Here is a 13,917-nt window from a genome sequence, read left to right as displayed (position 1 = left end):
TAATGACAGTTTATGTTGGAGAGGATGTGGAGCAAGGGGAACACTCCTCCACTGTTGGTGGGAATGCAAACTTGTACAACCACTCTGGAAATCAGTATGGCAGTTTCTCAGAAAATTGGAAATCAATCTACCTCAAGACCCAGCCATACCACTCCTGGGCATATACCCAAAGAATGCTCAATCATACCCAAAGACACATGCTCAACTACATTCATAAGCAGCAATATTCATAATAGCCAAAACCTGGAATCAATCTAGATGCCCCTCAACTGAAGAATGGATAAAGAAAATGTGGTACATATACACAATGGAGTACTACTCAGCAGTAAAAAAACAATGACATCATGAAATTTGCAGGCAAATGGATGGAACTAGAAAATATCATCCTGAGTGAGGTAACCCAGACTCAGAAAGACAAACATGGTATGTCGTCATTTATAAGTGGATACTAGATGTAAAGCAAAGGATAACCAGACTATCACCCACAGCTCCAGAGACGTTAGCTAACAAGGATGACTCTAAGAGGGATGCATGGATCACTCTGGCAAGGGGAAATAGATGAGATCTCTTGAGTAAACTGGGAGTGAGGGGGGAAATAGAAGGTAGGGAATCAGGGATGAGAATATAAGGGAATGGGATGGTTGAGCTGAAACAGGGATGGAGTGGGAGAGCAATGAAAGAGATATCTTGATAGAGGGAGACATCATGGGGGTAGGGATAAACCTGGTGTGAGGAAAGTTCCCAGGAATCCACAAGGATGACCCCAGCTTATACTACTAGCAATAGTGGAGAGGTTGCCTGAGCTGGTCTACCTCAGTAATCAGATTGGTGAATATCCTGTCATCATAGAGCCCTCATCCAGTAACTGATAAAACCAGATGCAGGGATCCACAGCCAAGCACCAGGCTGAGCTCCAGAGTCCAGTCAAAGCGAGAGAAGAGGGATTCTATGAGCAAGGGGCATCAAGATCATGATGGGAAAACTTACAGATACAACCAAACCAAGCTAGTGGGAACTTGTGATCTTTAGGCCAACAACTGTGGAACCTGCATGGGACTGGACTAGGCCCTCTGCATAAGTGAGACAGTTGTGTAGCTTAGTCTGTTTAAGGGGCCACTGGCAGTGGAAATAGGATCTATCCCTAGTGCATGAACTGGCTTTTTGGAGCCCATTACCTGTGGTGGGATACCTTGTACAGCCTTGATGCAGGGGGAGAGGCTTGGACCGGCCTGAACTGAATGTACCCGGCTTTGCTGACTCTCCATGGGAGGCCTTACCTTTTCAGAGGAGGGGATGGGAGTAGGCTGCGGGGGAAGGCTGGGGTCAGGGAGCAGGAGGAGAGATGAGAGGGAGAGCTGTGGTTGGTATGTAAAATGAATAAAAAATTTCTTTCTTTTCTTTCTGTCTTTTTTTTTTTTTAAATGATACTAGGCCAGTAGCAATGTTCAAATGTGGTACCATGGTAGAATGTGATATGATGGGTGGCACCATGAGATCCTTTTTTTGTTTTTGTTTTTGTTTTTGTTTTTCGAGACAGGGTTTTTCAAAAAAGGTTTTTCTGTGTAGCTTTGCGCCTTTCCTGGAACTCACTCTGTAGTCCAAGCTGGGCTCGAACTTACAGAGATCTGCCTGCCTCTGCCTCCCGGGTGCTGGGATTAAAGGTGTGCGCCCCCACCGCCCAGCATGAGAGCCCTTGTAAGGGCCCTATATTACTGTGGATAATGAGGGAAATCTTTCTTTCTTTCTTTCTTTCTTTCTTTCTTTCTTTCTTTCTTTCTTTCTTTCTTTCTTTCTTTTTTAAGAATTTTTTTATTCATTCATAGATGAAGGCTCTGTGATTACAGGGCTTTCACCAATCTGATCACTGGGGTAGGCCAGTCCAGGCATCCTCTCCACTATTGCTAGTAGTCTAAGCTGGGGTCATCCCTGTGGATTTCTGGGAACTTCCCTCATGATGTCACCCTCTATCAAGATATCTCTTTCATTGCTCTCCCATTCTGTTTCTCCCTCTGCTTGACCATCCCTTTCCCTAATGCTCTCATCCCCCATATCCCCTACCCTCCATTGCTCCCCCTCATCTCCAGTTTACTCATGGAGATCTCATCTATTTCTCCTTCCCAGGGTAACCTATGTGTCCCTTTTAGTTTCTTCCTTGTTAGCTAGCTTCTCTGGAGCTGTGGGTTGTAGTCTGGTTATCCTTTGCTTTACTTCTTTTTTTTTTTTTTTTTTTTTTTTTTTTAATTTTTATTTTGCAATATAATTCAGTTCTACATATCAGCCACAGATTCCCTTGTTCTCCCCCCTCCCGCCCCCCTCACCTTCCCCCCAGCCCGCCCCCCATTCCAATCTCCTCCAGGGCAAAGCCTTCCCCACAGACTGAGATCAACCTGGTGGACTCAGTCCAGGTAGGTCCAGTCCCCTCCTCCCATGCCGAGCCCAGGGACCCTGCATAGGCCCCAGGTTTCAAACAGCCAACTCATGCAATGAGCACAGGACCCGGTCCCACTGCCTGGATGCCTCCCAAACAGATCAGGCCAATCAACTGTCTCACCCACTCAGAGGGCCTGGTCCAGTTGGTGACCCCTCAGCCATTGGTTCAGATTTCATGTGTTTCCGTTTGTTTGGCTATTTGTCTCTGTGCTTTACCCAACCTTGGTCTCAACAATTCTCGCTCATATAGACCCTCCTCATTCTCGCTAATTGGACTCCCAGAGATCCACCTGGGGCCTAGTCATGGATCTCTGTATCCAGATCCCTCAGTAGTTGGATGAGGTTTCTAGCACGACAATTAGGGTGTTTGGCCATCCCATCACCAGAGTAGGTCAGTTCGGACTGTCTCTCGACCATTGCCAGCAGTCTGTTGTGGGGGTATCTTTGTGGATTTCTGTGGGCCTCTCTAGCACTTTGTTTCTTCCTATTCTCATGTGGTCTTCATTTACCATGGTCTCCTATTCCTTGTTCTCCCTCTCTGTTGTTGATCCAGCTGGGATCTCCCACTCACCCAAGCTCTCTTTCCCTCGACCCTCGCCCTTCACTACCCCCACTCATGTCCAGGCTGTTCATGTAGATCTCATTCCATTTCTCTGTCGTTGGGCGATCCCTGTGTCTTTCTTGGGGTCCTGTTTTCCAGGTAGCCTGCCTGGTGATGTGAGTAGCAGTCCAGTCATCCTTGTTCCACATCTAGTATCCTGTTATGAGTGAGTACATACCATGTTTGTCTTTCTGAGTCTGGGATACCTCACTCAGGATGATTTTTTCTAGATCCATCCATTTGTCTGCAAACCTCATGATGTCATTGTTTTTCTCTGCTGAGTAGTATTCCATTGTGTATATGTACCACATTTTGTTTATCCATTCTTCAGTTGAAGGGCATCTAGGTTGTTTCCATGTTCTGGCTATTACAAACAACGCTGATATGAACATAGCTGAACAAGTGCTCTTGTGGTGTGGTTGAGCATTCCTTGGGTATATGCCCAAGAGTGGTATAGCTGGATCTTGGGGGAGATGGATTCCCAATTTTCTAAGAAATCGCCATATTGATTTCCAAAGTGGTTGTACAAGCTTGCATTCCCACCAGCAGTGGAGGAGAGTTCCCCTAGCTCCACATCCTCTCCAGCATAAGGTGTCTTCAGTGTTTTTGATCTTAGCCATTCTGACAGGCGTAAGGTGGTATCTCAGAGTTGTTTTGATTTGCATTTCCCTGATGATTAGGGATGTTGAGCAATTCCTTAAATGTCTTTCAGCCATTTGAGTTTCCTCTGTTGAGAATTCTCTGTTTAGTTCTATAGCCCATTTCTTAATTGGACTGTTGGGCATTTTGATGTCTAATTTCTTGAGTTCCTTATATATTCTGGATATCAGTCCTCTGTCAGATGTGGGATTGGTGAAGATCTTTTCCCATTCTGTAGGCTGTCGCTTTGCTTTGTTGACCGTATCCTTTGCCCTACAAAAGCTTCTCAGTTTCAAGAGGTCCCATTGATTGATTGTTTCTCTCAGTGTCTGTGCTACTGGTGTTCTATTTAGAAAGTGGTCTCCTATGCCAATGTGTTCAAGACTACTTCCTACTTTCTCTTCTAGCAGGTTCAGAGTAGCTGGATTTATGTTGAGGTCCTTGATCCACTTCGACTTAAGTTTTGTGCACGGTGATAGATATGGATCTATTTGCAGCCTTCTACATGTTGATATCCAGTTTTGCCAGCACCATTTGTTGAAGATGCTTTCTTTTTTCCATTGTGCACTTTTGGCTTCTTTGTCAAAAATTATTTGTTCATAGGTGTGCGGATTAATGTCAGGGTCTTCAATTCGATTCCATTGGTCCACATGTCGGTTTTTATGCCAGTACCATTGCTTTACTTCTTAATAAAAAATGGTACTGTACATCTGGAATTATCTATTTATTTTCATTCTTATTAACAATAACTTCTGATTAATAATTATTTCCTGGGTCTTGCCTGTGATTATGTGTGTGAAAAAGTAAGAAGGGTGGGAAAATAAGTATCAACTCTATCATGTTTAAAGCCAGTCAGGTTTAGAACCACTAATTCTCTACATCACATAAATAAAATACTGTCCTCAAAACTGGAAAATATGCTTCACCGTCCATTCTTATTCCTAGTATACTAGAAAGTTTCAAAGTGCCTTGCCTGGTCACAGAGGCTGCTTTTAGAGGTCTAGAGGCCATAGTCACATGACTGACACCCTTTGCCAGAGATCAGATTCTAGTATCCATCAGCACAATGGTCATAGGAAGGCCTGTGACATGTGGCAGACAAGGGCATGCTCCAGTGACAGGGTCATAGAGGCAAGCTCTCCCAATCAGGAGGGTATGCAGTTGAACTCACTCCAGGAGGATGGTAGGACCCTGGAAAAAAAAAGCTGCTGTTAGAGGTAGACACTAGTAACATCTAACAAACTGAGAAAAAGGCTTTTGAAAAGTCTCATGTACAAGTTCTTTGAAGGATCCGCTATGCAGCACAGGCTTTGTTGAAGCATCCCAGCAGGTGCAAACCTTCAATTCACTTTGATCTTCCCAAACACCTTGAATGCAACAGGTTATACCTGAGCTCCAAGAGTTCTGGTAACAGGAGTGAGTAAAATACTCATTGCTTAAGGGAACAACTGGACATAGGCAAGGACAACAGGATTGTCCTAAAGAAGGATTTTCATAGTAATTTCATTGACACAACTGTCAAAGTAATTTCCTTTTTATTCAAATAATCTCAGGAAAAGCTTATGTGTTAACCAATGTGGATTTGTATGCTTTAGGACAATGTATCTCTCAAAACTCAGTGTTTTAGATGTTCAATTACTCCATAAGGATTTTAAAAAGTATATTGAAAGTCTCTAAGACATGCCTTTTAAACTCAGTGTAATAGCACTTTGTGATATATGTTGTCATCTCTGGGGAATATAGATGCAACGGGCCAGGCATGAGTTATTTACTGATTTAATCAGACATTTTCTGACTTACAGGGTGATTTTGAAGGATGGATAGAACAATAACCTTCCCATGCACAGCCATCATTCTACACCTAAATACTGGTGTGCCTTCACTCGAAGGTCTTCCACTGCGAAACAAGAACAAAAAATTAAAGACCTTAAAATGAAAATGCTCGAGAATTCTATATCTTTCACAGTTTATACAAGTTGTAAAGCCTCCAAAATTAACACATGACTCTGTGTCTGGATCATAAAGTTCAGTAAACTCATTACAAGGGCAAGGGAAGCAGCTGGGGAACCAGAAGTAGCCCACCAGGTACTGGTCACAATGGTGGCCAGTCAACTCTCCGAGGCAGGGCACAGGCCAGTTATTTGGTCACGTATAGTGTTCTTAGAGCCTTGGGGATGGTATGCTGGGTAAAGCAAAGAGAATTATGCTGGGGTGGGACAAGTGGTGTGATGAAATAACTCCAGCTCTGATTCTGGAGTCCCAGTCCTAACTCAAGTCAACAAAGGAGGTGTGATATGTATGTAGAAAAAGCCTGGCGCCGGGCGGTGGTGGCGCACGCCTTTAATCCCAGCACTCGGGAGGCAGAGCCAGGCGGATCTCTGTGAGTTCAAGGCCAGCCTGGGCTACCAAGTAAGTTCCAGGAAAGGCACAAAGCTACACAGAGAAACCCTGTCTCGAAAAACCAAAAAAAAAAAAAAAAAAAAAGAAAAAGAAAAAGAAAAAGCCTGGCATTAATGAGTGCCAGGCAAATGTTTGGTAACTAACAATTTATTGATTCATTTAATAAGTAACAGGTTATGGACTACTGGGCTTTATGTTAGCTTGTGCAAAGAAACTGAACAAACAATACATTTTCAAAGACTCAAGCTTCCATATATATGGTGGGTCAAAACGTAACTTGGAGGTAGTAAAAGCATAAGAACCCTAATCAGAGTGGTCAGATTTTCCTTTTTCCCAGATGAGGTAGAAGAGACTCAGTCTGGTAGCATTGCTCAACTCCCTGAGCTCATCTTCTCTGTACAAAGATGTGATGACTATTTTGATAGGAGTATATTTGTTCCTATGAGACCATCTCTTTGTGTATCCTAAACACTTTGTAACTTAGAAGGGGAGAAGGAGAAAGGAGGTAGAAGCAGTAGTAACCTAATTAAATACTGTTAGCTCAATAGGCAGCCAGGCCCACTTTCTAGATGGGAAGAAGCCACTTCTGAGGACCATGACAGAGAAGACATGGTCTCTACTTGAAAGAAGAATTGGCTGACCTGTAAGTTTCATGGCTCCTCAGGTAGGATTCTGTACGGAGCACTGTTCTTACTAATGTTTCCATTGTGGACAGAGAGTTAAATACATAGATATGACAACAATGGGAACTGAATTATCATTGACAGAGCTCCATTTAAGTCCTTGTTAATGAATGCTTTATAAAATGAATTGAAAAGCTGTTTGTGACCCTAACATCAGAAAAGGGTAACATCTTCAGTGGCAGAAATCTTTTTTTTTTTTTTTTTTTAGACAGGGTTTCTCTGTGTAGCTTTGGAGCCTGTCCTAGAACTCGATTTGTAGACCAGACTGGCCTCAAACTCACAGAGATCCACCTGCCTCTGCCTCCCAAGTGCTAGGTTAAAGGCGTGCCACCACTGCCCGGCTCAGATATCTTTCTGTAGTGACAGTTTTGTCCCTTTCTTCTTGTAGTTGGGTAAGGCTATCTAGACACTGGCTTTATAGGTTAGGACATAAAACTGTAGTGCACGACCGCTTGCTTGGTATTTCCATTTTCCCTGGAACTCTTTTCCGTTTACTCTTGTGATTTGAAAGAAAATGGCCCAAAAGGATGTGGCACTATTGCGAGGTATGCCCTTGTGGGAGTAGGTGTGGTCTTATTGGAGGAAGTGTGTCACTGTGGAGGCAGGTTTTGAGGTCTCATATATGTTCAAGCCATGCCCAGTGAGACAGATCACTTCCTATTGCCTGTGAGTCAAGATGTAAGAACTTTCAGCTCCTTCTCTAGCACCATGTCTGCTTGCATGCTGCCTTGCTTCCTGCCATGAGGATAATGAACTAAACCTCTGAAACTTAAGTGAGCCTCTACAATTAAATGTTTTCCTTTATAAGGACATCATCATGATGTCTCTTCACAGCAATAGAAACACTAACTAAGACAACTAGTTTGTACTGCAAACTCCCAGAAGCATTGGTTATCTTTGTCCATCCCTTATAAGTCCCTAATAGAGCTCCATATAGTTTGTGTCCATTCATTCGTGGATGAACAAAGCATGGTAGGAAACAGTTCAGGATATTTTATGTACATGAAGCCTGAATAACAGTATAATAATACACCAGGCAGTGGTGACACATACCTGAAAACCCAGCACTTGGGAGGCAGAACCAGATGGATCTCTGTGAGTTCGAGGCCAGCCTGGTCCACAGAGTGAGATCCAAGACAGGCACCAAAACTGCATAGAGAAACCCTGTCTCGAAAAAAAATAAAAAAGTATAATAATAGTAAAATTCTCAATATTCTCCCCTTTAAAACCTTACACATCCTCTTGCCTACCTTTAAAACACCAACATTGTGAATCACCAAGTTTTCTTTTGTAGTTTTTTTTGCCACATACCATGTCAGCCATGACACTCCAAATTATACCTTCCAGCTGAGCACCTGTCGTAGCAGTGCTCCACGACATGAGTTTATACTGACACTGGCCTCCAAATGGGCTGCAACTGGACCCAGTTAACCATGAGAGTGAGTGACACTGGCAGGCTTCAGGGGACAGAGGAAGGGAGATTTGGTGAGGGTGGGCAGAGAAGTACCTTGATCCTTAGTGGCTTAGTGCCTGTCTCCTTCATTTGGTATCCCTCTAATAAGTCTCAACTGTTAGATGGTTGCTGCTGGATCCTAACAGCTCTCTTGGGGAAGGGGGTGAGAAGGTGCAATGTCAATTGCTGTGGGATGTATGGCAAATGTGTTGCTAATTAATCAATAAAACACTGATTGGCCGTTGGCTAGGCAGGAAGTATAGGCGGGGCAAGGAGGAGAATAAAGCTGGGAAGTGGAAGGCTGAGTCAGAGAGACACTGCCAGCCGCCACGATGAGAAACAGCTTGTGAAGATGTCGGTAAGCCACGAGCCATGTGGCAAGGTATAGATTAATGGAAATGGATTAATTTAAGCTATAAGAACAGTTAGCAAGAAGCCTGCCATGGCCATACAGTATAAAAGCAATATAAGTCTCTGTGTGTGTTTACTTGGTCGGGTCTGAGAGGCTGTGGAACTGGCAGGTGAGAGAGATTTGTCCTGACTGTGGGCAGGCAGGAAAACTCAAGCTACAAATGGCGTCCAACGTGGTGGCAAGAGTTTCCACCTAAAAACTGAGAAAAAAGATTCTAAAACGGAGCTAAAAACAGCTTCCTAATTGTCTCTCTCAAATGAACAGCAGCTGCTGGTTTCAGCTACTGGTGGGTTCCTAGCATATGTGCTTGACCTGCAGTATGGTGGGAATGAGGCCTCTGCAAATGGCACATTAAGCTGCATGGTGGATTTAGCTTTTGCAGGTACAAAACAAAAAAAAGAGGTTTCTGGACTACACGCTGTTTGGATAAAAACATAGACCCACGATAGCTCCCAGAGCTGGTGGTAAACTGCCATGTTGGGAAGCTGAGGTGGGCGGAGCCAGCAGCCATAGCTGCTGCAGTTTAAGGCAAGAGATTCACAATAAGACAGATTCAGATGTAATAATTTACAATGTGTGTAAAAGATACGTAGGCTTGAAAGAGACAAAAAAGGTGATATATAGAGTTATAGAAACAAATACATAGTTTTAAAAAATAAAGTCATTAGAGAGACAGTAAAGGTAGTATAAAAAATAAGCCACGTAAAAATGGATATTACACAGAGAATCTGGATTGTGTTGTCTTTGGGATTTTTAACTGCAGAAAAACACTTGATCATTAAAGCTGTTGAGTTAAGCCAAAATGTATATTTTAAAGGTACCTTGACTTCAAAATTTGGATGTAAGGATATGTTACTTTGGAAAGGAGACTCTGCTTTTGTTCCCACAGAAAGCCAGAGGCTATGGATTTGTTCAAGATTAAGATACATCAGGTTTGACCAGCCAAGACCCCCTGAAGGTCTCCAGACACCATGGCCCAGATGATCCAACATCCAGAATGGTTTGAAGGCATCTGGCTCAGACAATACAGCCTCATGGACTATTCCATAATTCTAAAATTTTCTTTGTTTCCCCGTAAGATACAGCGCCCCTCTCCAGCAGGAAGTAGTAAGAGAAGCTATGCCCAAATTCCCAAATTGTATGTAATTTTACTTTGTTAAGGTTAAAACCTTCCTTTTTGAAAAAAAAAAAAAGGGGGAAGTGCTGTGGGATGTATGGCAAATGTGTTGCTAATTAATCAATAAAACACTGATTGGCCGTTGGCTAGGCAGGAAGTATAGGCGGGGCAAGGAGGAGAATAAAGCTGGGAAGTGGAAGGCTGAGTCAGAGAGACACTGCCAGCCGCCACGATGAGAAACAGCTTGTGAAGATGCCGGTAAGCCACGAGCCATGTGGCAAGGTATAGATTAATGGAAATGGATTAATTTAAGCTATAAGAACAGTTAGTAAGAAGCCTGCCATGGCCATACAGTATAAAAGCAATATAAGTCTCTGTGTGTGTTTACTTGGTCGGGTCTGAGAGGCTGTGGAACTGGCAGGTGAGAGAGATTTGTCCTGACTGTGGGCAGGCAGGAAAACTCCAGCTACAGTCAATGACACAGACAATGGGAGTCAGTCAGTTGAAGGCAAATAACAAACTCCTTTATTCAATAACGGTGAAGGTCTTATATACCCTCCTCCCAGCACTCAAGCTGTGTCCCAATCTGGTGACATTGTGTGATCATCCCTCATTGGCTGGGCATGATCAGGAACTCTGACAATGCCTGTTGCTAGGCCCCCAGGCACAGTCCAGGTCGGCTCATAAGGAGGTATGTTATATGCATGCCTTGGCAACTGGTTTGAGCCAATTTCCTTGACCCTATGGGTGTGTCCTACTACAAATGGTGATAACTCAGGATTTGCACATGGGAGAACATGGAGCTGTAGTACTACTCGAAGGCAATATTGCCTGTGTGGTACTTAAAACAGTGTTTGGCATGTTTCAATGGACATTACTGAACAAGCTAATGAAAGACAACACAAGCTGCTTTAAATGACTCATTACTTGTACTCTTGGAGTCATTATACCTTAAGTTGTTGATGTGTATGGGGGCAGAGACATACATTAATGTTTATAGATTTGAGGTATTCCACATAGGCTTACATGCTGAAGTCTTGATTCCCATTGCAGAGTTATTAAGAGGTGAGGATTTTGAGAAGTGATCATAGGATCCTGAGGCTCTGCCTTCAGCAGTGAATTAATCCATTGGTGAATGTATAATTTGATGACAGCTTTGGGAGGTGTTAGAAATTAGGAGGTAGGGTTTGGCTGGAGTAAATAAATACTGGGAGTGTGACTTGGAAGGATGTAACTTTTTCCTGGTCCCTTCCTTGTCTTTCTCTAATTTCTGGCCACCACAAAACAAGTAACTCTGCTATGTCACCCTTGTGCATTTTGGTCTGTTTCATCCCAGGCCCAGAAAAAATGGAGCCAGTTAACTATGAACTGAAACCATAAACCAAAATAACTTCCTGCTTTTCAAGTTATTTCTTTCAGAAATTCATTACAGTGCTAAAAACTAACACATACAGAAAGAAGCTTTTTATTGCCTCTATTCCATGCATTTTATGAGACAGTGAGTTAGTTGGCCCTCAACATAGCTGTCAGCGTATAGCATGAGTTCTCAATTTCAAGCTGACCTCACTTTTTAGGAGACATTTGACAAAATTAAGACACATTTTTTTTGATGTCACAATTTGAGGAGAGTGATGCTGACACCTGGAGAGGCATAGATGAGGTAACAAATCCTGTTGTGCAAAGACAAACTCCCCTACCTTCACACAAAGAGTTACCCAGTTCCAAATCCGAGTAGAGCTATAGTGAAGCAAGTGACAGATTATGTAATTTTTTTTTTTTTTTTTTACCTTTACACCATTATCTATTACTAGAGAAATACCTTGGTTAGAGTTCATTCTCGCCCTAAAATTCTAGGATTCCAAATGCATGTTTTGGACCATTTCCCCAGCAGGATCATTCTAATTCCTGCAGTGAAGTTCCTCATCGTGTACTTACCATACTGAAGCGTCGGATTCTACCATGCCAGGAGACCACCATGGGCATCATTTAATTATTGGCTGATGGGTATGTTGTTGTTTAGAGTAGATGCTAAAATTTATCTATTAGCTTACATTCCAGAAAGCATTTGCAGGCTCATGGTGCCTCAGAAGAGCTATATAGAAGGACACTTACCCATGGCCCCATTGTGCAGCTGTGCAGACATGCTGACCAAGGGCCTTTCACACACTGCTGGGAGCACTTAAGGTCCCACCCTGAGGCCATTTCAACATAGTTTTGCAGCTCATATTCAGCTACATCCTGCTCACTGAGAAATCCTCAGTGAATTGGTGTGGGGAATGAGGCCAAATTTTTGAGATAATGAGAAAAGAAGATGCATGTTCAAACTTTACTATCTAAGAGTCTCACCGCATAAATCTCAGAATAGTGGCTCAAAAAGACACTCAGCCCAATCTTTCAAATTGTCTAGGACTTTTATAATTTTATGATCTTCAGTTACTTAATCAATCTTTAGGTGTTTAGAGTTACTGATCCATCATGGCAAAAGAAATTCTTATTGATTTGTTTTTGTTATATTTTTACTTACTAATAAATTTGTCATTTGCTTTGTTTTGTTTATTTTTAGTTCTTTGAGATTGGACCTTGCTGGGTAGTATAGGCTGGTGCTGACCTTGTGATCTGGCTACCTTACTTCCCAAGTGCTGGACTTACTGATGTGCCAATATGCCTGGCTTGGATTTGAGCTAGACTACTTGAAAGTGAAGAAATCATGGCCTAGACAATGTTTCCTAGTGAGTAAAACAAAACAAAATGAAAGATCAAAGTAGAAAGGGCTTGTTGAGAAGATTTATTTCATGAGAAGAGAGATGAGGGAAGGTAATGGAGAGGGGTAAAACTGAATAGAAATTCAGTATACACATGTACTTAATTGTCAAAGAACTAAAAACTAAATAACAGATATATCTCTCCTGGCCTTCTCTGCTTTGTACATTCTGAAGCCAGTCTTCATAGCTCATACCTCAACCTTTTCCAGTCTTTCCCTCATGGACCTTTGATACACCCATGCACAGAATCTCCCTCCTGCATGACTGCATCAGATTGTTAGCCTCTCCTACCTGTTATCCAAACCTGCTTTCCTTTCTGTGCATATCATGTATAGAATCTCCCTCCTGGATGACTGCATCAGATCACTAGCATCTCCAACCTGTTGTGTTACTAAATAATGTTGTCATCTACCAAGCTCTGAATGAAGAAAGCATTGATTATCCTTGACGCTGTTGTTCAGTGATGCTTCTCATCTTTTTTTTTTTTTTTTTGGTTTTTCGAGACAGGGTTTCTCTGTGTAGCTTTGTGCCTTTCCTGGAACTCACTTGGTAGCCCAGGCTGGCCTCGAACTCACAGAGATCCGCCTGGCTCTGCCTCCCGAGTGCTGGGATTAAAGGCGTGCGCCACCACCGCCCGGCGATGCTCCTCATCTTAAATGTATCTAGAGTATAGCTAACTCTTTATACTTTTGCTACTTTTCTATACTTGGAAGTTATGTGTGCAGATGGGCTATAGTAACTACGCATTTCACTTCAAAGAATGTTAAAAAAATGTGTAGTAAAAATGAAGTGCCATGATATGGGTCTTAAGTGTTCTGCAAAGGTCTATATACTGCAGTTTTATTCTCTCCAGTAGTTTCATTGAGAGGTGGTAGAAACTTTAAGAGGTATGGAGCATCTTGGTCATTGGAAGTATGCCCTCAAAGAGGATAATTACCCTGGTAATTTCTTTTCCTGTTTTCCATCCTTGCCATGAGGTGGATAGCATTGTTCCATCACAACTCCTTGTCCTGATGGGCTGCTTCATTATAGCCCCCAAACATTATGTCTATGTACTAGCACACTGCTTTAACTCGCAGGATCTCATATCCTGTGATGGTTAATCTCATCTGTCACTTTGTTGACATCTAGAACCACCTGAGAGACAGATCTCTGGGCATACTTGTAGGTGATTATCTTGATAAAGTTAATTGAGGTGAGAAGATCCACCCACTGCAGGTGGCATCATGTCCTGGACTGAGATCCTGGACTGTAGTCTGGAGAAAGGGAGTTAAGCACATGAATCCACTGCTCTGCTTTCTGACTGCAGACAGTGTGACACAAGTTCTTACTACCAGGCCTTCTCCACTATGGTGGACCATATCCTTGAACTGTGAGCCACAATAAACCCTCCTTCCTTAATTGCTTTTGTCAAGGTATT

At 42.7% G+C, this 13,917-nt stretch overlaps 1 protein-coding gene across 1 annotated transcript in view; it reads right to left on the bottom strand.

The window, feature by feature from the left end:
- The window catches only part of Lamb4 (laminin subunit beta 4), a gene marked incomplete at its 5' end in the record, with an annotated part of 136,801 nt that overhangs the window by 49,401 nt on the left and 73,483 nt on the right, over nucleotides 1–13,917 (bottom strand). Inside the window, 9 exon segments of the mRNA XM_059279851.1 lie at nucleotides 4,644–4,744; nucleotides 4,747–4,813; nucleotides 4,815–4,861; nucleotides 5,020–5,183; nucleotides 5,628–5,790; nucleotides 5,793–5,852; nucleotides 8,094–8,210; nucleotides 11,848–11,928; nucleotides 11,931–11,980. Coding sequence (XP_059135834.1) covers nucleotides 4,644–4,744; nucleotides 4,747–4,813; nucleotides 4,815–4,861; nucleotides 5,020–5,183; nucleotides 5,628–5,790; nucleotides 5,793–5,852; nucleotides 8,094–8,210; nucleotides 11,848–11,928; nucleotides 11,931–11,980 — 850 coding nt within the window.

The sequence above is a fragment of the Peromyscus eremicus genome, chromosome 14 (genome assembly GCF_949786415.1).
Source record: "Peromyscus eremicus chromosome 14, PerEre_H2_v1, whole genome shotgun sequence".
In the NCBI taxonomy this organism is placed as follows: Eukaryota; Metazoa; Chordata; class Mammalia; order Rodentia; family Cricetidae; genus Peromyscus; species Peromyscus eremicus.
The sequence above is the reverse complement of the archived record's forward strand: the minus strand, read 5'-3'. Positions and strand labels throughout refer to the sequence as shown.